We start from the raw sequence: 23,696 nt of genomic DNA, 5'->3' as shown, positions 1-23,696 counted from the left end.
CTTGGGCAAGGCACATCACCCTATACTTGCCTTGGTGGGAATGTCCCTGTACTTACTGTAAGTCGCTCTGGATAAGAGCATCTGCTAAATGACTAAATGTAAAATGTAATGTAATGTTGTTCATTGTGACCAAAAGAACACAGAAAATAACATACATGATGTCAGGACAGACCCTTTGCATGTTAGGGGAGGGCATACACATTGAATCAGGTGAAAAACGGCCTGATATAATGTGTATCCCCTCTGTAACTCATATGATAGACAGGTGAACAAAGCGGTTAATTGAAAAGCCATATTAAACTAAATTAAAACAGAAATCACGTTAGAGGGCAGGGAGGGACAGGTTAGCAAAGAAGGGGCATCCCTGTCAGACCACACCTGCAGAGAATGGACAGATGGAGGTAGCCTAGATTTAACCCTTGTGTTATCTTCGGGTCATTCTGACCCATCAGTCATTGTGACCCACCGTCGTATTGCGACAGATTTACCGCATACAAAGACAAAGTGAAGCATTTTCTTTTAACCGTTGGGCTGTCTCAGACCCCCCACATTGCAAAGGTTAAAAGAAAATTATTTTAATTTGTTTTTGTATTGGGTAAAATTGGGTAAACACAACGATGGTTCGTTATGAACCTTTGGGTCATGTGACCCGAAGGCAGCACGAGGGTTAAGGAATAAAGCAATATTGTTCATAAACCTGCATGTGATGTCGAGTCACATAGATAGGCCCATCAGTCGGCCTATGTAGATAAGGTGCATGGCAATATGGAACTTTGGAAAACACTGTCGATTAATCCACAATACAACTGATGTTGAAAGTTAATACATTAACACGCCCACAACTTACTTTCCAGATTTTTTTTGTGGACCTATATTTTGTTGCTTGTGTGAAATGTAGCCTATTTATACTCTTCGGAGTATCGAATGTGCGGAAGGATTCACAAATACACTGGCCTGTATGAACCAACCGCTGAAATCACCGAGGGAGACAAGCGCTATGACGACAGGTGCACAATGTAGGTCCTTCGTGAAGGAAACATCCGTACAGGTAAATTTGAAATATTTTATATGATTAAATATATAGCCTACGGTCTAAATCATAAAAAAATTGGGACAGTTACTTTTACTGTACTTGTAACATAAGTGAAATCCAATAACACATTATTAGTAAGGATACAGGTGATTCGCACGGTCTCCATCACCTGCTGGGGCGTACCACAATGGCGAGCATCAAGAAAAATTCCCCTCTTACGCCTTTAAAAACATTGCGATTATTTATGTGATTAATTACAGTGTACAATGTAGACTACGTCCGTTTGAAAGTCGTTTTTCATAGTTTCATATTGAAATATTTCCCTTTTCACCCGATAATGTGAATCTATTTGAATGTTTTCAGGTTTAGTGAATGTAATGGAAAACAAACATCAGGCTATTGACCGAGAGAACCAACCACCTCAACATTGGAGAAGTTGCAAGTTGATTATAGATCCAGTGTTATCAAATGGATTTTTTAAAGTCTATCGTTATGATGGGCAGCATTTCAATATGCCTGTAAGCTTTTTTACTCTTTTACTTTTTATATATTTGCTGATTTGAATGACCGTAACACTGTTTAGACATCAGAACAAATTAGTACATATTAAATTCTAGTTTATTATATTGCTACGTTGACATTAAATGCTATGTTTTCTCGTTAGGTTCAAGACTTAGGAGTGTTTGCGGTGGACACAGTCAGAGACCCCAGAATATGCCGTCTTTGGACCAAATACGATGAGATTGATCTTTTAGTTCCTAAATTTAAGGTGGTATCACTTACCTGTGATGATGGTCAGACAATTATTATCGGAAAGTTGTACTGAAATTGTTCTGTCACGTGATTTGTGTTTCAGGTTGATGAATGCTATGTCGGCCCAATTCCTCCCAAAGAAGTGACGTTTGCACGGTTAAATGACAACGTCCGAGAGGGTTTCTTGACTGACTTATGCAAGAAATACGGACAGATCGAAGAAGTGGACATTTTATACAATCCTCAAAACAAAAAGCATTTAGGAATTGCCAAAGTCATTTTTGACACAGTCAAGGCCGCCAAGGAAGCAGTGCAGCACCTTCATGAGACATCTGTCATGGGGAACACCATTCATGTGGAGCTTGATCCAAGAGGTAAAGTGAAGAACAGGACTGTCCTCTGTCCCTTATGTATGTTTGTCTAGAAATCAATCCATCTGCAAACATACACACACGTAAATCCAGCTACATTTATGTATGTGTTGTAATTCAATTATAAACTATTTGCTATGTTTTATACCATATCTTTCCCAGGTGATAACCGTTTGCGATATGTCCATCTTCTTATTAATGGACACTACACTCCTCAGACTGTGCCAGTGGGAATCAATGACGTCACCCTCCAATATTTAACTGATCGTTTTCTGGTAACATTTTGCTATGTTTTTTTATTTATTTAAATTTTATTTGATTATTTCTCACAAAAACCGCATCAAATATTTCTTGATTTATCTGTCCCCAGTGACATGCTGAGGCCTGGAAAGATCCAGTCATTTCTGTTCTGTACTTTCCATCCTCCCTCAGGGCACCAAAACTACCCTGACACACAATGATCAAATCTCCACATTCACGGGGTGCATTTCCAGTCCGACCAGCATTGCGACGCCTCTCTCCCTGGACACAGCATATTCCAGTATTTGGCAGGACACTCCAGGAAGTTTGGGGCAGACGCCCCAATCTCAAGGCACCCCTCGCACGCCCTGCCTGTCTGGAACCCCTATGTCTCAAGACTCCTGCTACTCCAGCCAGCAGACCACGCCCATCCACCAAGCCAGCCAGGGGGACCACTCCTCCTACAGTGTTCACAGACGCTCCAGGAGCGACGGTCCGGGCGGGAGCCTTCGCCAGTCAGGACGCTACCAAGGGAGATTCCACCGCAGCTCACAGCTGAGCTCCTTGTTCCAGCTACTCCACCCACCTCCTCCACTCCCCCTCCAGTCCCAGATTCACGACTCCGCCGATAGCCACAGGGCTTCCCTTCCGTGGTCTCAGAACACCCACCCAGGCAAAGAGGCCCTCTCTCTCTTCCCCCTTCCCCACCAGGAGTCCACGGTGGCACATTCTCCCTACTCCAAGGCTCTCTCTCTGGGTGGCAGTTCTGCCCGTGTCTCAAGCATCGCTCCCACACCTGTGGGTCAGAGGGCAAAAACGGCAACGCCGGAGCATCATATCTGCATGGCGGACTCTCCCCCCTCGCCTCCGGACACTTCCGGAACCCCAGCCCGGGAGACGCAGAGCCACAGCTTGGACACTCGCATCGAGATGCTCCTGAGGAAGAACCAGGGCTCCGGCGCCCCCCTCCCCGCCTCCCTCCTCGCCCCCCTCCTCTGCGACGGGGGTCTGAAGACGGCGGAACGTCTGCAGAAGAGCCCTGTTTCCCGTTCCTCATCAAAGGTTCCTCACTTCTCTCTGGACGGCACCCCGGCGCTCAGCGGATCTCGCTTCAACGGCATCCCGCGCACCGCCGGCAACCTGGAAGACGGCAGTTCAACCCCCCTCCCCGGCGGGGAAGAGGAACAGCTCGCTGCTGTTGTGGAGCCCTTCACAGAGACCCCTCAGACCTCTGGAAACATTCCTCTAACGTTAAAGATTAGAGGCCACACAGACCAGAGCACCTCCGACCAAACGGATGTGAAGACTAGACTCTTACCGACCTCTTGGGTAAAGAAAGCAGGGTTATCATTAATATAGAATAACTATTTATATTTAGAATAATTCAATTAATATTTTTTCTCATTTCCGGATAAGGTTATGAGAATGTGAGATAGTAGTGTACTTTGGTCCACAGTGCCAGGTGTTTGTGTAAATTGTAAAATGTTATGTGCTTCAATCTGCCATAGATTCTTTTATAATTGTATTGCTCGTTTTTTGGCATTGCAGACACAGGTCCTGCCTTCGTCAGAAGAAGACTTCCACATCTCTGCACCTCAGCCTCCCACTTCATACTTCAGTGGAAACCTTCCAAACCCTGTCTCTAACCCTAAGCCCTCAGCTTCGCCTGCGAATGGTCGCACACGAATAATGCCCTTTAACCGCCCGGTTCAAATCCCCCCCAGGAACCTTCATCCTCCAATCCCTCCTTCTATCCTACCCTTTCCGGTCCCTCTCTCCAACGGCACCATAGCTATCCCCCCTCCTGGCTTTGTACCTGTGCCTGGTCAGGGCATCCCACTACCTCCTCCCCCTCTCCCCCCACCTCCCGCTGTCCTCGGACCCCCTCCACCTTTAGTTGCCCCGCCCCCTATCCCGCCCCTAGCGTACCCCTACCCAATAAGCAATCAGCAGTCGGACAAGATTCTTTACCCACCTCAGAGAAACATGCTCTTTCCTTTCAGTGCCCCCCCTTGGCCCCTTCCCCCCATCCCAAGGTTTGACCCCTCCGTGCCCCCACCAGGTTACCTTCCTCCAAGGAAGGACCTGCACAAGGTCACTGTGGACAAAGTCATTTCCGTCATCATCGACGAGCTAAAATCCATCACGAGGAAGGATATCACTCGCAAAATGGTCGAAGGGGTGGCGTTCAGGGCGTTTGACGAGTGGTGGGATGACCAGGAGCATAAAGCGAAGGTGAGCGCGTCGCACGCATCGCAGTAAGAGATCTCACGACGCCCCCTAGTGGATAACATGAGCCATGTCTCTTTCTGGTTTGGGTACGTTTGCAATGGTGATGCCTCCCCGTGTCCCAGACTGCTGTGATGCCAGGGAAAGGAGAGGAGAGAGCGGAGGACAGGGCGCACCCTAGAGACCCTCTCATGCTGATCGCTGGCCTGTGTAAGACTGTCCAACTGCCTTCTTTCAAGGTACGGCTGTTACCAAACTTCAGATGTAAAATGCCAGATGTGATTAAGTTGAGAGTCATGACAACTGAAAATAATTTTACACGCAGGTGAAGAAGAAACGGCTCGGTGATACTAGTGAGGATCCCAAACCAGAGGTCGGCCTCTCTGCGCATGAGGGGGATGGACACGGGGTCACAGGTCAGTGCTGGGGGGTCATACGCAGTCGGCAGAATTGAACTGCGCTTATGGCGGCACTCGTATGGACAGAAATAAGGTTTTTGTCGCTCCTCAGCCGAGGCGCAGGAGGGTGGCGTGGCGGGTCTCACCCCGGACCAGACCTCTCTCGCTGGGGGCGACAGTTCGGCCGTTAAGCGGAGACATGCGAGGCCTCTTGAGCTCGACAGTGAGGGGGAGGAGGAGGAGGAGGAGGAAGAAGAGGAGGAGGAGGGTGCAGAACAAAAAGAGGAACAAAGTGAACAGAACGACTTCTGTCCCAACAGCCAGGTGCTCTGAGATTTCAACTGTTCATGTGATGAGAAATTGATTATTATTGTGTTGTGATATATGTTAAGGTTGATGTTGCTGATGTTTGCTCGATGTGATGTTTTAGCGGTGTGAAGAGGGTGATGATGAGGAACAGAACGAGGATAACAGACTGGATGATGATGAAGTCGAGGCAACAGGAGATGAACTTTCCACAGAGGGTATTTGTTTTGAAAGGATTTTTAACGCATACTGTGCAACTAGATAACGTCTCTACTGAGACACAGCTACTGAAACAACTTTCTTCCTTTCCAGATGACAAAAGGATCTTTTCAGAGCAAGAGTCTTGCTCCTCCTCCTCTTCTCCCTTCTCCTCGGAAGAGAGTGAATCCTTCTCGGACTCTTCGGAATCTTTCTCTTCAGAGTACAGCGATGAATCCCCAGACTCCACCTATGGAGAGGAAGAGGAGGACGAGGAGGAGGAGGGCTCACAGGAGGGGGCTTGGGAACACAGCAGAGTGGAGTGTGTGGTGATATCGTCAGACGAGGAGATGGAGCTGGAAGCGCCCCGCACCCCCACAGCCCCCCGCACCCCCACAGCCCCCCTCACCCCCACAGCCCCCCTTACCCCGGGCACAGAGCTGGAGGTGGAGCTGGCCCTGCTGGGGGGATCCCATGAGGGTCTGGAGAGAGATCTGGGGGAAGCCTTGTTGGGTTACACCAACAGCCTCTTTATACCAGACCCAGTATCCCAGCATCTACTTAGTGAACACCAGCACCCACTTCAGGCACCTTCTCCTATAGGACTCCCAGGTAGAGTATCTGGTTAATGAATAAATATATATTTTTTATGAATTGATCTTCAATTGTTGAATATATACCACAAAAAAATGCGATGTGTTTGCCACTGTTTCTGCAGTGGTGTGTTCTGACTTTGAGGTCGAGACTGACAGTCCTGAGTGGGAGATGGACTCACCAGAGACCCAGAGGCCGCTCACCCCCACGGGCTCCCTGGTGGACAGTGACCCTGACGTGCTCTTCAAGAGCAAGCCGACCCCCCCTGCTGTGGTAGAGGTGGAACTGCCACAAACGCCTGGTCAGGGCGTGGCTTCCTCCCTGGACAGTGAGGAAGACTTGATGGACCAGCTCCTGTATCTGTCAAACACTGATCCCAAAGAGCGTGCTCTCACGGTTTCGTACGCGCCCGGCGAGGACATTCCCAGGACGCCGGGCGCTGAGGAGAGGAGCGTCTGGACTCCGCACAACTCCAGTCGCGTTCCAAAGACACCTGGCAGGGAGACCACCCCTTCAGAGGGGAGTCTGGTGATGAGCCCGCCTCCACCTCTTCCGCGGAGCCCCTTCCACCTCCCCTCTCTGTCCTCCAACCTGTACACCCCCCGCACGCCCGGCAGGGACATCACCCCTCCCAGGAGGCTGCACAGACATCTCCGCGCCCTGGGTAGAAGGACGGCGGGCCCCTCACCTCGCTCACACGCCCCTGCTCTGTCATCCTTGGTGTATGACGAGCGGCTGACAGCATCCTCCGTCGTTTCGCCCCCTCCCTGCAGCCTGTCCTCAGCGGAGTCTCCTGCTTCTGGGGACGTGTGGCCCGGTCCCCGGCCCCGGGGCCAGACCCCCCTGCAGGGCCTGGAGAACCGGCCCGGCCTGGTGGACGACAGAGAGAGGGGGAAGCTGTTCTGGAGGAGAGTACGGCAGAGGAGGAGACGGAAGAGGAGGAGGTGGAGGAGGGTGCAGCCCCGGGAAAGGACGTGGTCGGCGCCGAGAGCGACTCCCTCGCTCTGTCCCGGTCTCTACCCTCACCGTCGCTCTCCCGGCGGAGAGAGGGAGGTCCTCCACAGGGTCTGGAAGGAAGGCTTGGACGAGGAGGACTGCAGGCTCCTGCAGGCTACCTATGAGAGGAGGCTGCAGCATGACAACGTCCGCTGGCTCACTGACGCCCACTGGGTCCCTCACCCTCATATCCTTCAGTCACAAAGCCATGCTGCTTCTTGTCGTCGGAATTGATTTAGAAAATGACCGTAGAATGTTCTGACTGTTAGCCTGACGTTCAGCTCGAATACTCTCTGGTGTGTCGTGTCAGTATGACTCTCAAACTTTCGTTTCCCTTAGCAACTCTCCACTCACCAGAGTCCTGACAGAGGACGTTGAGGAGGGCTGTGATTGGCTGCGGAACCACGTGACCGGCTCGGCCCGCAGCGAGGGATTCTACAAAATCGACAAGAAGGACAAGATCAACTATCTCAACAGCACACGTCTGGACACGCCCTCTCGCCCGACAAATACTCAGGTATTTGTTTCCGTTCCAGGTCTGTTTGGATCATCTCTGACGAATGTCAGTCTCAAACTACTGACTACTACTGAAAAATGACTAAAAATATTTCTTTCTAGCAGATCTTATGAGTTTTAATGATCGAATTGTATTGATGTGTGATGTTTTACTTTGTTTTTATAATCTTAACTATAGCACTTTGAGATTTGTTTTAAAATTTGAAAAAAGGCAAGGTGTGTTAGAAATAAAATCTATTATTATTATTATTATAATTATGTTGACGCTGATGAAGAGCGCGTGTCTCTGCAGGGCGGGAGCCTCCCAGCCCAGCCACAGGCCTTGCTGCGCTCGGGGTCAGAGTTCAGGGCGGAACAGCGCCGCCTGCTGGCCTCCTTCAGCTGCGACAGCGACCTGGTCAAGTTCAACCAGCTCAAGGTGAGGACATCCGAACACCAAACAAAGTCCAGCGTTGAGACTTTTTAGCTCTGCTGTCCCGGTTCCATTACTGTGCACCAAACAAGGCCCCGCCCCCGGGGGGCATGTCCCGCTCTTTCAGTTCCGCAAGAAGAAGATCCGATTCTGCCGCAGCCACATCCACGACTGGGGGCTGTTTGCCCAGGAGCCCATAGCTGCAGATGAGATGGTGATCGAGTACGTGGGCCAGACCATCAGACAGGTGAGAGGCTGGAGCACACAAGACACACAAGCAGAGCTCCAGGCACTACAAGGCCTCACGCTGACATGCCAGGGACTGGATTACTAGTAACGATTACCACACAGGGTCGAGCTTTGTCTTGCTGGGTACATTTACATTTAGTCATTTATCAGACGCTCTTATCCAGAGCGACTTACAGTAAGTACAGGGACATTCCCCCCGAGGCAAGTAGGGTGAAGTGCCTTGCCCAAAGACACAACTTAATTATGCACGGCCTGGAATCGAACTGGCAACCTTCTGATTAATAGCCCGATTCCCTAACCGCTCAGCCATCTGACCCCCCCCCAGTAGACGTGACTGACTGTGCGTCCTGCCCTCAGCTGATAGCGGACATGAGGGAGAAGCGCTACGAGGACCAGGGCATCGGGAGCAGCTATCTGTTCAGGGTGGACGAGGAGTACATCTTAGACGCTACCAAGTGTGGGAATCTCGCCAGGTTTATTAACCACAGCTGCAATGTGAGTAGTGCCACTCAGAAATATAGAAACGAATTATTGTTTTTTGAATGTGTGACAAATTACCACATAATCCTTAACGTAATCGTGTATTCTGTTGGTTCCAAATACAGAAAATACCATCTTATTGTGTTTTAGAATACGACTATACAACTATACACACGAGAATATGACTATGTAATGAAATAAATACAAATCTGATGACTCATGGTTAGGTGTACTTTTGTGCAGTCTATTGGTAAGGTTTTTCCCAACGTGTTCAAACTTCTTTTTGTTTAGCCAAACTGCTATGCAAAGATCATCACAGTGGACTCGCAGAAGAAGATTGTGATCTACTCCCGGCAGCCTATCAGCGTCAACGAGGAGATCACCTACGATTACAAATTCCCCATCGAGGATGAGAAGATCCCATGTCTGTGTGAAGCAGACAACTGCAGAGGATCCCTCAACTGACATGTGGTCTGAGCACCCACCCCTGGTGCTGATTGGTCTGACCATCATGGGCTGATGTCCAGCTGATGTGGGCAAACCCACAAGCCTGTGCCTCAGTCCTGAAGAGAAACCTGTGTATCTGGACCATGTTTTCATTCATGAGAACTAATGACAATGCATTCAACTTGTATCAAGTATTTTAACTGATTATTTTGGTAATTTGGTGCAATGACAGTGTATGTAGACTAATGATTGTACCTCTGTTTATAATATACATAAAGATCTCTTTTTACAAAGTAAGGAGACTCCAGGTCACATTACCCCTGTTATATTTATAACTTCTAGTTCTCTTTTGTCTCTGTTTTGTTTTTTAAACGAGTCACAATCCAGTAATATATTTTATTACATGCACTTAGAATGAAAGCACTTCAGTATAGAAAGCACATTTGAAAGAGTACAAAAGCAATTAGGGTAAGAAACAATTCATGTTTGGACTTTTTTTGTGGTTAATGCAACAATTAAATCACATTGTGCATTGATATTGTGCATTGAGGCATTATGTTTCATATGTAACTCACATCCTCAAGGAACTGTTTGTCATGTTTACAGCATAGATCTTTAAAGCAATGTTAACAGGCATCAAGGTTGAGTATAAATAGCCAATGTGGGACAGTTAAATTTGTTATATAGTGTGCAGGAGATAAGTAACAGGTGAAGTGTCGGTGCTGGCTTCAGATGTTCTTGCTAACTCCATTAGGGGTCAGGATAGTCAAGTTTCCCCTGGCGTTCTGGTCTGCCTCGATGGCCTCAAAAAGGGCCTTGAAATTGCCGGCTCCAAAACCCTGGAGAGAAAAAGAACCCAAGGTGTCAAAGACACCGTCATGGTGACGAGTTCCCTAAAAGACTATTTGTGTTTGTCAGATCTGTCGTATGGAGCCAGAATCACTCAGACTTTGATGTCCTTTCAGTGTGAACACTCTGTGTGACCTCACCTGGTGGTTGTGTCTCTGGATCACTTCCAGGAACACGGTGGGCCGGTCCTGCACCGGCTTGGTGAAGATCTGGAGCAGGTAGCCACCGTCATCGTAGTCCACTAAAATCTTCAGCTCCTGGAAATTCAAATTCAACAGCAACGTTTACATTTAGTCATTTAGCAGACACTCTTATCCAGAGCGACTTTCAGTAAGAACAGGGGCATTTCCCTGAGGCAAGTAGGGTGAAGTGCCTTGCCCAAGGACACAATGTCATTTGGCACGGCCAGGAATCGAACAGGCAACCTTCCAATTAATTAACATAACCAATTACGTAATAGCCCTATTCCCTAACCGCTCAGCCATCTGACCCTCCCCAACATATGACTGAAACACTTCAATTAGGAGGCACATCTTGGAAACCATACAGTGTAAATGAGGACAGAATAGATATCAGTCCTGTATCTCAAACAATTCTTTGTAAAAAAAAAATGCCTCACCTCCAGAATTTCCAGATCCTCTGTGACCTTAACTTTGGAACGTTTGAGATTCTCTCTCAGTTGCAGGTAGTATGTGTCCGGAACAGTCATGAACTCCATCCCTCTCTCCTTCAGATTACGGATCTAAAAGCAGCAAGCAAGATCCGTCAACAAAACGAATCAAACCGCCCACGAAGGACGCAGATACTGGCTTTTATTTCGAGCCACAGATGGACTTACTGCAGTGATGATGTTTGATGTGTTCATGGCAATGTGCTGGACACCTGGGCCCCCGTAATACTCCACATACTCCTGTTAACACAGACGAGGCGGTCAGAGAGGCGGAAGTGAATCTTAAAAAAAGAAAACAAAGGGTGCGAAACAGTGCGGACGACTTGCCTGGATCTGGGACTTGCGCTTGCCCATGGCCGGCTCGTTGATGGGCATCTTCACCGACTCTTCGTAGTTGGCCACGACGATGGAGCGCAGAGCGCTGAAGTCTGTCTGCAGCTGCTTGTCATCCACAGACCAGAACCGATGGAACATGAGGTTCCTCCTATACCTGCGGGGGCAAAGGTCCTTCAGGTTGGGGAAGGGTCGCTCTGCCCCCCTCATGCTCGCGGTCGTCTACATTTAGTCATTTAGCAGACGCTCTTATCCAGAGCGATTTACAGTAAGTACAGGGACATTCCCCCCGAGGCAAGTAGGGTGAAGTGCCTTGCCCAAGGACACAACGTCATTTGGTTGGCATAGCCGGGAATCGAACTAGCAACCTTCTGATTACTAGCCCGATTCCCTAACCACTCAGCCATCTGACTCCATCTGTCTAGCCCACTGACCCATCTTGTTTGGAGAGCAGCTTCTCTCTTCCTTTTGATCTCAGCCCCACTATGGGCTCTAACTCATCCCAGATGTAAGGCACAGGCAGAAAACTGTTGAGTCATACTAGCGCCCGGTGTTTGCCAAAAAGGCAGGGTTGCATAATACCTACCGCCTCTCTCATTCACTCTTTTCTCTAAACATCCAGCCAAACTTGACGTAAAACTTCACTTATTTCGGTGGTGGACAGAGAAACGTATAAAAACTAGAATTACATATTTTCGGTTTCTGTTTTCGGTTAAATTAATGTGCGCTGGATTTATTTCCCTCAGTGGAGTTTTTAGGAAGGTGGTTCATGTAAGGAACATTGTGTGTGGAGACTTTTATAATGCAGCCTGACTGTGATTGAATGCAAATTTACCATTCCACCACAGGCACCATCTCATCATCTGGCTGGTTCCCAACAACATGATCAATAAAGTCGAGGTGTCCACGCGGGCTGTGAATACAACAAGTCACTGTTACCACAAAAAAAGGCAAAAAAATAAAATATTATACAGCGTTATACAGAATTCCATATACTTACAGCTTTTCCAACAAGGGGTCCAGGTGTAAAGGGGGTTGAAACCCTGGGAGAAACTGACCCTTGTACCCTGTTCGCTCCACAAATGTGTGTGTAGTGTCACCATACTGCAGAAACCAGGACTTTCGGTTAGACATCAGTGCACTAAAAGATGCATCTACGAGTCCAAACTATATCTAAACAATTCAATGTGTTTTTGTTTTACCAACCGTTTGGAGAACAGCCAGCTTTACTTTCCCAAATTTGTCCTCGAGTACATATGGCTCTTTCACAATGATGGCACCCCTCTCTCTGGCTTTCTGTGGAGGTCATTGACCAGAGAAACCATGTCAGAGATAATTCACTGTCGGTACTACAAAGAGAGTGGCTGTGACCGAAAACTGTCTTGTTACCTGTACAAGGAAATCACAGTTCTCCACCGTAAATGCGATGTCTTTGGCTCCGTCACCATGTTTCACCAGGTGCTCTCCCATTTCTAAACACACGGGAACAGAAATACGCTCTGTTTCACAAAATACGCTCGAATATCACTGAAACCAAACAGGCTAGGTGCTCAACCCCTCACGCTTGTCCAACACTGCGTTCTGTACCTTTGTTCCCAGGGTTGAGGGCAGAGGAGAACACATACAGGATCTGTAAATGACAACAAACCAAACGGTCACACGATGGGATGGGCCAGACTTCCACTGCATCCCTTTAGTGGAACCTGACGGTGCTCACCTTGCCTTGCTTCACCACGTGAGACACCACATCCCGGTTACCTGTCTCCAAACCCTGATACGCCACAGGTTCAAACCCAAGCTTGTTGCAGTAGTAGGATGCTGCCTGATGGGACAGGATGTAAACTATTTAGACACTCAACAAACAGGTTTCACACACGTCAACTGGGTTCTGGATCTCCATGTGGAGCGAAACAGATTGGCAATTTATTTTCGTTGATTGTAGGGTGAGAACGACCACGTTATGTTAACCTCCCCTTTAAATGACCCTGTTGCCCCCTTTAAATCCAGGCTGGGCATCTCTCCCCGAATGAAAAACATGCGATACATTTCACATAATGCACAGAGAACTGTTATCATGGTGGGGGGAAAAACATTGCGTGTCAGTTGAGTGAAGGATCGCCTTCTGGTAGTGCAAAGACAGAGCTGGAGCCCTAGTATGGATCACATTAGGAGAGGGATGATGGTGCGGTTTGGGGTTTCATGCTATTGCCTCCACCCCTTAGGAGAACCAATAGCCATCCACACACAGAATACTCCTCCGTTTGTGAGAGTTGAAATGGAAACAACATGCAAAAAAAAAAAAAAAAGCTAGACTGACATACAGAGACAACAATGTCATGAAGGTCATTGTACCTGTTTGGCATTTCCAACCCAGAATGTGATGTGGTCAAAGCAGATGAACCTGCCCTGCTCATGCTGAGACAAAAGTATGACAGTTAGATAGACAAATACAAGAGCAATTTAGACATGCATTTCATATAATACAACTCTGCCACTTCCTACAAACTACACTGGAGTTCACTTAAGTTTCTTAAACTTATATCATAATAAAAGTCACCACCGTCATAATGCCGTTTATATATTCGTTGTTTCATACTGAAACATGTATTTGCTTTCAAGATGTATACCAGTACCTTTTCACCTTTATCCGTGTAGGTAGTCTAGAAGAAAAAAAAACAATATGCACATCGAAAAAAAATTAGAAGCCTATCACATCAGTTCAATGTAAAACAGCCATTGCAATTACAAGCTAAGAATTTCGAAAGTTTTTGTCTTACCATCTTGTGCCTTTCTGTCTTGCTACAGTTTGAAAAAACCAGCTAGAGTAATTTGCCCAGCATTTAAACGATCAGAGCTGGTTTCCTCTTCCACGCCCACCGGTGTTGTGGAGGAGGAGAATGCTCATGCTTGCTTTGTTACACAATAATTGCACTTGTCAGTCTTGTCAAAAAGACCGACAATAAATAATCGATTTCAATTATTTCATCATTCTTTCTTTATGGAAAATACTGCTGGTTACGCATCACGACTATTAATTTTGAATCAGATCGTTATGATTGAAAAAACATGTATTATAATGATCTACATATCGCAACTTATAAACCGTTGTTTTAAACGGATTTTTTGTTTTGAAAGTACCTTAAATATAGTGGGGATAATGCAGAGGTAGCCGGGCGCTCTCTGCCATCTCCACAGCAAGCTAAATCCCACACATGTTAGTGTTTAGGGTTCGGGGGAGGTTCACTCAAGAAGGTTTCTTATTGGCTCCTTGGTGTAGTAAGTACATTAAGGAGCCAACGATCTGATCATAATAACTTTTGCATTGTAGAAAACATCATTGTAGTCAGAGTATAAGTGTAATGTAACTATGTGTAGAATGTATCAGTCCATTATTAGTTCAAGAACAAATATTGTATAATGGTACAGTTGTACAAAAAAACGTTATATGGAAATATATTTTTTTAACATAGCAGCAGTAGCACTAACCCTAACTGCCCAAGCACAGGTCCTCTCCTGAACATATTCGGTTCCTTTAGTCTTTCATCTGTATGGTTCAAATATCATCTGTGCATGATTGTGGACAGATGTTCTGGATCTATGGATGTAGCCTACGGGTCAGTACTCAGAAGAGGTGTTTTCAACGCTGCAGTTCACCTCTGGGGTTTGGATCCACATGGAAAACAGAATCGTTTATCTGACCCCATCACATTCTTCCTGCGTCACCCACACATGCCCCATGCGTCCACTGGAGATCTCAGCTTCTTTCTCACATGCTACAGCTTTAAGCCACCTCTCACCTAGAAAAAGGAACCTATTGCTAAAGCAACACCGTCTAAAGATTCCACGTATACAACAAACATCTGTTTGTTTCACATCGTACCCATGAGTGCCATCAGGACTTATGATATCAGTAACACAAACCGATGACAAAGCAATACCACGCTAATGAGAGAATCACCCTCTCCCTGAGAGCTCCCTCTGCACCTGTCCCTGAAGGACGTTGTTTTTCTCACCGTTACCATGAGACAGGCTGCTGTCAGGAGATGCAATTAGAGAAACTGACTAATCAGATGATGGGAATGTGCGTATCTGTGATAAGGACAATGATGATGATTTTATTGGTTATGATGGGCTACTGTTGTTGTCCACTACATCTATGTGACAAATCTAGATTCTTTATCGCTAATGTCGTTAAGGCTGTTTATTATCTATCCTACAACGTTTTCACAAACCTGAATAAGTGCTTAGAGATCAAGTACATGTTGGATTGCACAAAATGCGCAAAGGCCTCAGAAGTCACAAGGTACTGTTCTTGTGTTTCTATGTCCACTGTGTATTACATATCAGGTATGTGTGTCTGTGTCTGAAGCAAATTACAATTCGTTTCCCACGACAGGAACCCCCAAGGGAAACGGAAACCCCAGACCATTTGAATCCTTCAAGACACAGGGCACAACGTTTAGTGTGTGTACTCAGTGCAGTCAGACATCAGTAGAGCACAGGCGAAGCACAAGCTGGAAGACAAAAAAATGAGTCATTTATCCACAGAAACACCACCTCAGTCGCTAGAAGGGGCATCCCTTGATGAACAGCAGGAAGAATGTTGTCCTTGCTCTGATACAATGCCCGACCCATCTCAACCCATCTTCACACTGACTGAAGAGACTGTGGAGGACAGCGTCCCGGAGCAGGCAACGCCAGTGAAGATGAGCTCCTTTTTCCAACAGGTGCGCCAGCAGATCAAATCGCAGGCGGCCACAACCGTCCCCAAAAACGGCATCCTGGAGCTAGTGCAGATGGTCCAAAGCAGAGAGCTGGAGATGAACAGAGATCCAAACGTCAACCAAAGCCAGGACGCAGATGATAAAGCTGAGGAGATTTTGGCGGTGGAGGCATCCCTTGATGAACAGCAGGGAGAATGTTGTCTTTGCTCTGATACAATGCCCGACCCATCTCAACCCATCTTCACACTGACTGAAGAGACTGTGGAGGACAGCGTCCCGGAGCAGGCAACCCCAGTGAAGATGAGCTCCTTTTTCCAACAGGTGCGCCAGCAGATCAAATCGCAGGCGGCCACAACCGTCCCCAAAAACGGCATCCTGGAGCTAGTGCAGATGGTCCAAAGCAGAGAGCTGGAGATGAACAGAGATCCAAACGTCAACCAAAGCCAGGACGCAGATGACAAAGCTGAGGAGATTTCGGCGGTGGAGTTGGAGTGCACGGCTGAGGTGGACCCAAAAAGGGAGATGCTCGTAGCGCTGTTTCAAAGAGAGGTGGAGGCGGGTAAGGATGCCATGAGGATCGAGTTTAGAAAGCAGATGGAGCAGTTGAGGATAGAAATGCGATGTTACACCGACCTGGCCCTGGCCGTGTCAGAGTCCAGGATGCAGAGCAAGCCGATGCACAGCAGACACGTGCTCCCACGTTTGTACCAAGCAGGCCCGTCAGAGAACAGGAGCCTTGAGAAGAAACCGAAGCCTCCAGGTGCTTCCTCCCTGGTTCCGGCAAAACCGTGGAGGCTGAGCCGAACCATGACGACCATCACACCCAAAACCTGCCTTCCCATCGTCCTCGGCCCACGCTCGAAATCTGAGACCTTGAGCACCTCCAAGAAGGAGAACGACACTGTGCTTCTACTTAAGGATGCAGACTTCCACGTTTTTGCCTCCCAGAACCACAGGCAGCGTGGCCCTCTTCCTCCAGCTTGCCCCCCAGTCAACCATCGCAAGAAGCTTCTCCGCACCAAAGATCATGCTTGAACTGTTGCCCATCAGAATAATATATATCGTAGGTATAGTCACGTTTATCACAATTCTAATTTCAACTGCTTAGCTTGTCACGTGTCTAAACTGAAACTTAACATGTGTAATTGTAATAAGAACATTTGTTTTGTTCTGTTTGCTTGTTCATAACCATTTTAATAAAATGACATGTCCTAATAGTATATTATTCGGGGTTCCTTTGTGAAAATAATCTTCTTTGGCATCATATTAAATACAACCAATGGTATTCTTTATCATATCAATTGTACCACAATAAAATATATATATTTGTTTTAATAAACTCTCCAATGCATACCAGCAACTGCATATAACACTGCATGTAACTAACTGAAAACGTTAATTCAGTCTTCCAACTTCAAGTTTATGGGAAAGTGTCATATAGATCAGAAGTATCCACCCCTGCCTGTTGGTTTTTATCTCCAACCACACTTGTTTGACTTGATTCAACACTAGTTGACAACCATCTCATTATTAGAATCAGGTGGGCTAGATTAGTGTTGGAACGAAAACTGTAATTTGTGGTAGAATAACACTTGGTCTAGTCTCCTGAGTCTAACTAATTTATCAGCACCATTGCAACATTTATTCAATTGAAGAATACACGCTGGCTTGATGCAGGAACTACCGGCAGTTTCTGAGAAGATGGTGGCATATCTCAATACTCTGACCAGACGTAAAGATGTGGTTTGAGTGTTGTGGACATTTCTCTGAAGTAGGTCATTTATTTCTTTACCCGTCTGAATAGTATACAAATGGAAAGAACCTCTGTTTCTGAATTAGAAAGGGACAAAAAAAATATAGCACGTGAATGTGCTCTCAGAGTAGAACATCAGGGTATTCTTAGTTTGTAATATGTGCAAAAGTATTAATCAAAACCTCTTTAAAATACTCGTCCTTTAGAAATTACGATAGCACTTCAAACACAATCCGATCCGTACACTAGGGGGCAGCATCACACCACCATAGCAGAGATGAAATAGAGTTTAATTGTTTTTGTCGTAAAAAAATTCAAGCAGTGGAACGAATCAAGTTGATGGACATTTCTTTCCTTACAGTAAAACAGCAACCATAATCACCACAGAACCACAACCAAGACCACAATAACAAACAATGCTCTAATCGGAAAACTATGCTAACAGGCATACATAGTGTAGACCACTGACCTGGAAACAGACACGTCACACGTTTCTGCAAAGTTTGCATTATCAGCGCACTATATTTTGAATACAACAGAATATCGTGAAAAAAAAACATTTCAAAAATACAAATGTGTCAATAATAAATGCACTGAAACTTTTGGAATACATCACCAAGACTGTAAAGCAAGTAAGCATGAGAGGTCTGTATGTTCAACTATGACCCCAACTGTCTTACTCCCCATGTTAAGACTTTATATCATTTTCTGCCAACAAAGAAATCATGCACAACCACTGATGCACAAATAAATAAATAGAATTCTAAAAAGATGTTTACGTCAAAGAAAACTGCCATTATTCATTAAATTTAGCCAAATGTCTTCAAAGCCTCCTCAAAAATACATTTGGTTGAGCAAATACTGTCAGGTGCACCAGTTTATTCAGGGCAAGTGGGGGTTTAGGTCAAAAGTTTATTTCAGGTATATCTGTCAGAAGAGAAAAAAGATGGTTGAAAGGTGTCAGGAGGTATAGTCATATTTTAGCATCACAAAAGTCATGAGACTTGTGCTCTTTTGTAAGGGGCGAGAAGTAGGCCTAATGCGGTTGCAAAGAAATACATAGGAAAACGTTTGTTTTACGTTAACTAACCTTTGCCTCCAGACCCGAAGCACCTGAACACATCCAGCTGAACTGGCATTGGGCACAGGCATTGACAGGGGGAGCATTTAGGCCTGTAACAGGCATGGAGGCTGTGTGCCCAGAGACATCCCTTTCACAATGGATGGGATAGAGACGGTCGTGAAGAGGAGCTTTGTATCCTGGGGGAGGATGAGCCGTGAATCCGGAGGGCCGCGGGTGCAGCATCATTCAGGTCCAGCCAAGGAGCGCTGTCACCGGAAGCGGCACGTTCCGCCCTAACGATGTCCTCTGAAATCAGCACTGAATAGAACGCATGTGGCCTCGTTGTTTATTTATTTATTTACCATTAACCCCTTGCCATATTTCATCGTTCTTTTGTTGGATAAAGTCATCGGAAATCCCTGAGTGATTAGTCCATCACACGCAAAACCCGGTTCTTTAAATGCTTCAATTTTGGGGAGAATTCCACTGCAGTCGGCTGTCTACATGCCCAAATACAAACAGACATTGAAGTCCAGGGGAGAGAAGTCTCATGACCATCAAAGGATGAGGATTCTGAGGTATGGTGACAGAATGGAAGGGCCCTTGAGGTGTATGTCCTTTTGCACACTTGTCCAGCTGGTTGAATTTTCACCTCAACAGACTCATCTGATGTTTGCTTCCTCGGGTGGAACAAGGTGTGGTTCTGAATAGTAAAACACTTACGAATAACCGAGAGATGTCCTCACAGAGATGTCGTCACAGATGCCTGCTTGTGAATGTCTCTGTCATTCCGGCCCTGGGTCGTACCAAATGGTGACATTTGGTACGACCCAGGTATGACACATTTCCACTCCAATGCCCTGTAAACAAAAGGACCTTTCCAGCCCAGGCATGTCTCGTTCATGTATGCGGGAACAGGTTGACAAGAATAGAGCAAGTCCAGGTGGAACAGGAACAGAGGATTTGTCATCAGGTAGATCGTAAGATCAGCTTTCTTGAAGAGCCACTCTTCGGCCATTTAGTTTATACACATGTTGTCTGTATAACAATATGCAGTTTGAGGAAAAAAAAAGGTTTCAGGTCATTTTTATGTTTCTCTTTCTTGGGTTGTCATGACCACGAGAATAACCAAAAGGAGTTTGTTTTGGTTATGTGGCCTGTGTAACAGGGAGTGGTGAAAGGAAACCTAACAGGGAGTCAGGTGGCTGAGCAGTGAGGGAATCTGGCTAGTAATCCGAAGGTTGCCAGTTCGATTCCCGGCCGTGCCAACTGACGTTGTGTCCTTGGGCAAGGCACTTCACCCTACTTGCCTTGGGGGAATGTCCCTGTACTTACTGTAAGTCGCTCTGGATAAGAGCGTCTGCTAAATGACTAAATGTAAATGTAATTGCTCTAGACAGTATCGTAATGAGTGTGTATTGGCCATCCAATAGCCTCTCTCTCCATTGTTATACATACAGACCTGCACTCTCTCCCAATAGGTTTGGTGACAGGGTCTTTAATGGCATCTTTGTTAAGATTCATTTCCCAATTATTGCATTAGACAACAAAAACGTGTTCTAATTTATACCCTTTTTTAAAAGTTGAAATAATTGCGCTTTTCTCTCCCCTGTATTTGATTTGGTTTCTACAAACAAATTCAGACGGCATTTCACAAGACAACCCGTAAAAGTGTTATCTTCCATTTGACCCCGAAACCATTGAGAGTAAGCGTTTGGAGTATTGATCTTCAGTTTGCCTGGGATGCCATTTGCCGAGTTCAGAGGTCGGCCCAGTCCTCTGAAGCCAGTGTATGGGCCGCTCATCATGAAATGAGTTCATGTTTGTGCCGTGGACATAAGAGGATTATGTAGAGTCCTAGCGGAGTAGTCTATAGACTGTGTGACTGCATAGGGGGGGTCTACCCTTTGATCCCAGCAGATTGGAGCCTGCCATGGTCCCCTTTGTTGAGGGTCGATGCATTCAAATACGTCAGACTTTTGGTCACATTTGGCTCATTATCTATATCGGCTGTGAAGTAATCTTTTCAGAGGTATGTCAGTCGGCCAACGCTCCACCTGCAGCAATGACTCAGATAATCGTCTCTAGAACGGATGATCTTGCATTGCAGAATACCAAGACGTATGACATGTTACAATGCTGTAACATCCATGGGACTTGTTACGATTTGAACTCAAATCTCCAAGAAAAGGCTCACTCGCAAAATATATCCATCTGAAAGTTTCCAAAACATGAAAAGAAAAGCACTCAATTTCAGTTTTTCCTTGCGGTTGCATCGAACCCCCCCCCCCCCACCCCCCTGGGGTTGTTTGTGGAAAGACAGACTCCTTTTAGAATTTGGTTCTAGTTAAGAAGTTGTTTACATTGATTGAGTAGTCTCTGGTGTAGTGTTGTTTAACCTGAAGCTAATGTACCTCTTTGGTCTAACTGCTCATTACAATGCTGTGATGTGGAAGGGGGCATTTTAAAAACATCAAAAGCTCTTGCTTTAGGGCTGGTTCCCCTCGGTGCGAATGGAGACACTGAGTAGAGAACGGCCGAGTACACAAGGCGTGTGTACCGTAAACCACAGCAAAGCGTCAGAGGGTAGGAGGGGGCAAGGTCACCTAAAGCAGGAGTAGCCTAAGAAATATTATTGATCGTAACAGCTGGTGATCGCTTCACATGGCTGCCCCTGGGCAAAACCGGATAACGAACCTATCCAAGGATAAATTGGTCACCAAATAATAAAACAATGACTTTGTAAGGAAGTGGAATCTCTCAGTCTTCATGAGAAGCCCTATGCCGGCCTACTCCCTCAGATGGCGTGAGGCAGCCTTCCACTTTTTTGGATCCAGCTCAGACTCTTGTTTTGGTGGATCAGAGGCTCTGCTGTCTAGACTGGTGTGGAGACCATGCACAGACACATTAAGTTATTAACAGTGTTGTGTGAGTCTTAATCCTTCAGCCGTGTAGGGTTTCCCTCAGCGGATGTCGCCTCTCCTCGCGTGGCATGCTCAGCTCTGCCTGTTTCCTTCATCAGTGAGGGCCCATGTAACATGCTACACGTTACAGCCATGTGATTACTGATCATGCACTCTCGTGTGTTCTGGGGATCGTATTTAGGGATGTCAAACCAGACTCGACATCCCGAGCACTGCCTGCTCTATTTCCCTTCCATGTGGGAACAAATGTGGCCATTAAACATCCTCCCCCCCCCCCCCCCCCTTATCCCCTTCACTTGAGCTCCAGAAGACTTTGTGTGCCTGCTTCACAGGTAGGACAGGGTCTAATTAATATGCCCTGCTCTAAGCAGGATGACACCCCCAGCCTCTTTGATCTGGGGAGGCTAGCGCCGGGGGGAGGTGAGGGGTCTCTAAACCTCCGCCCCAATGCACGCTCACCAGGCTCTCTCTATAGTAACTCCACTAATTGTTTGTGTAGGCTATCAGTTACCTTGGTAATGGGTGTGTACACTACACATTCGCCTGTATATTTATATACATACAAATGTGTTTTTAATAGAGGAAATGTGTCCTTTTGTGTGCACTGCACAGTCTCAGGTTACAGGTGGTGCGCTTACTTTTTTTGTTTTGAAATGTAATATGCCTTAGGGGATGTATGTGTGTGTATGTGACCGTGCGTGTGTGTATGTGTGCGTGTAGATGTGTGTTTGACTGTGTGTGTATGTTCATGAGACAGGTGGACGGATGCTGAAGGGAAAGTAGCCACAGTGTTGACAGGCTGTGGAATGTATCAGATCTCACACACACACACACACGGCAATTACTGTGTGTTTGTGTGTGTATGTGTGTACATTCTTAAGAAGTGTGCATTTGTTGCCATGTGGGTGGGATGGGGCAGCAGGGACACCCGAGGGGGGCTCCAGTAAGACGGACACCACCAGTTGTGTTTGGGTTCAGCTGCACAGCCTCACATGTTCCATTTGGGTGTGGTTGCTCACACGCTAACAACAATGATGAGGACAGCCAACTGTGTCTGTTCTGACACACCAGGCCAGTTGGAGGGGCTGTTGCATCACTGGGGCACAATTCGTTTATTGGTTATTGATCAAATAATGTACACAGGCAGCAAGGCATTCTGGGTGTTGACTAGAAGGGGCAGCTGTGACTGATGACAAACAGCCTTCCCACACCTGCCCACTTAAATGAAGTTATTCAAGTTGTTTTGACCAATAGAAAAAGAGTACTTCTCTAACACTGTAGAGTGATTTTGCGGCAGCATACTCCCATTCACATGAACTAAAACCAAAACATAATTCACAACCACGAAAAAAGTCAACGCCTTACAAAACTCACTTTATTGACCCGCTGCGTTCTTCATATCCCATAGCTGCCCTGGTCAGCTGGTATTCTGGGTGAGTTTTCCCAAAGCGGCCTTACATGCTAACGCCATCAGACAAGCTGTCAGTCCAATTCATCTCAGTCACAACAACAAGTCTGACCAGTCTACCATGTCAAAGAGTGGCTCCAGCGGACCTCTCCTCACTTCCTCCCCTCAATGTTTACCATCAGCAGCAGTCGGGTGTGGTAGTCCAGTTTAACACAATGTCTGTAAACGGCTGAGCAGCAGTGCATTGCTGTTTTTGTTTTCAGTCCAGCCATGTGGTAATATTCTTCTGTAGTTTTTTTTTGCTGAATTCAGAATCACGATTGTGTGATTTATGTCACCCATCATCACTGTCAAATCCACATTCCCCCGATGACAAATGAGTAACACGTGATGTGTCTTTCTGGCTGTGTGATTGGATCAAGGATCAAGTATAAATACATTGGAAAGTTAATGTTGTATTTCAACATTCCTGTCTCCTGCTGTTCTACCTTATTAAAAAAAATCCTTCTTGTCTCTCCTCAACTCTCCATTTGTTTCTGACATCCAACAAACTCTTCCGATCTTATTGGTGGAATCTGTCCGTTTGAGCATCTGCAGAGTCTCACCCCCCCCCCTCTCCCCCCACCCCCCAAGACCTCAACTCCCCACCCCCCCAAGGCCTCATCCGCCCACCTCAGTGCTTCTAACTGCAATCTATTGTCAACAAGAACAAATATTGACTTGTTCGGCAGCCCAACTTCTGCCAGGATT

At 46.5% G+C, this 23,696-nt stretch overlaps 3 protein-coding genes across 3 annotated transcripts in view; 2 read left to right on the top strand and 1 right to left on the bottom strand.

Annotated features, from left to right (window-relative positions):
* ggt5a (gamma-glutamyltransferase 5a) overlaps positions 1 to 23,696 on the top strand; it is a 122,724-nt gene that overhangs the window by 56,033 nt on the left and 42,995 nt on the right. The gene's annotated exons all lie outside the window — the stretch shown is intronic.
* Positions 1,411 to 9,746, top strand: LOC134014893 (histone-lysine N-methyltransferase SETD1B-A-like). Its single transcript, XM_062454072.1, has 18 exons — positions 1,411 to 1,551; positions 1,698 to 1,802; positions 1,890 to 2,160; positions 2,320 to 2,432; positions 2,590 to 3,726; positions 3,946 to 4,632; positions 4,752 to 4,865; positions 4,952 to 5,042; positions 5,137 to 5,348; positions 5,455 to 5,548; positions 5,751 to 5,852; positions 5,946 to 6,140; positions 6,247 to 7,328; positions 7,429 to 7,635; positions 7,927 to 8,052; positions 8,174 to 8,293; positions 8,653 to 8,790; positions 9,067 to 9,746. Exons 1-18 carry the CDS (start codon positions 1,411 to 1,413, stop codon positions 9,238 to 9,240), a joined length of 5,109 nt encoding a protein of 1,702 aa, XP_062310056.1. The 3' UTR covers positions 9,241 to 9,746.
* On the bottom strand, positions 9,702 to 13,945 carry hpdb (4-hydroxyphenylpyruvate dioxygenase b). The gene is made up of 14 exons (XM_062454709.1): positions 13,852 to 13,945; positions 13,708 to 13,734; positions 13,427 to 13,489; positions 12,792 to 12,896; positions 12,662 to 12,704; positions 12,464 to 12,546; positions 12,281 to 12,370; positions 12,075 to 12,178; positions 11,910 to 11,987; positions 11,069 to 11,231; positions 10,910 to 10,981; positions 10,691 to 10,813; positions 10,212 to 10,328; positions 9,702 to 10,061 (listed from the first exon to the last, which is right to left on the bottom strand). The coding sequence occupies exons 1-14, from the start codon at positions 13,852 to 13,854 to the stop codon at positions 9,951 to 9,953; spliced, it is 1,182 nt and encodes a 393-aa protein (XP_062310693.1). The 5' UTR covers positions 13,855 to 13,945; the 3' UTR covers positions 9,702 to 9,950.

This window comes from Osmerus eperlanus, chromosome 28, assembly GCF_963692335.1.
Source record: "Osmerus eperlanus chromosome 28, fOsmEpe2.1, whole genome shotgun sequence".
In the NCBI taxonomy this organism is placed as follows: domain Eukaryota; kingdom Metazoa; phylum Chordata; class Actinopteri; order Osmeriformes; family Osmeridae; genus Osmerus; species Osmerus eperlanus.
The sequence above is the reverse complement of the archived record's forward strand: the minus strand, read 5'-3'. Positions and strand labels throughout refer to the sequence as shown.

Bases quoted from the DNA above. Each gene is read 5' to 3' on its own strand.
- LOC134014893 (XM_062454072.1), top strand. From the start codon at position 1,411: ATGGAAAACAAACATCAGGCTATTGACCGAGAGAACCAACCACCTCAA. The intron at 2,433-2,589 runs GTAACATTTTGC...ATCCTCCCTCAG, and splicing joins ATTTAACTGATCGTTTTCTG to GGCACCAAAACTACCCTGAC. The intron at 5,853-5,945 runs GTGTGGTGATAT...TCACCCCCACAG, and splicing joins GGAACACAGCAGAGTGGAGT to CCCCCCTTACCCCGGGCACA.
- hpdb (XM_062454709.1), bottom strand. The intron at 12,179-12,280 runs GTTGGTAAAACA...TGGTTTCTGCAG, and splicing joins AGCTGGCTGTTCTCCAAACG to TATGGTGACACTACACACAC. The intron at 10,062-10,211 runs GTGAGGTCACAC...TTTTCTCTCCAG, and splicing joins TCCAGAGACACAACCACCAG to GGTTTTGGAGCCGGCAATTT.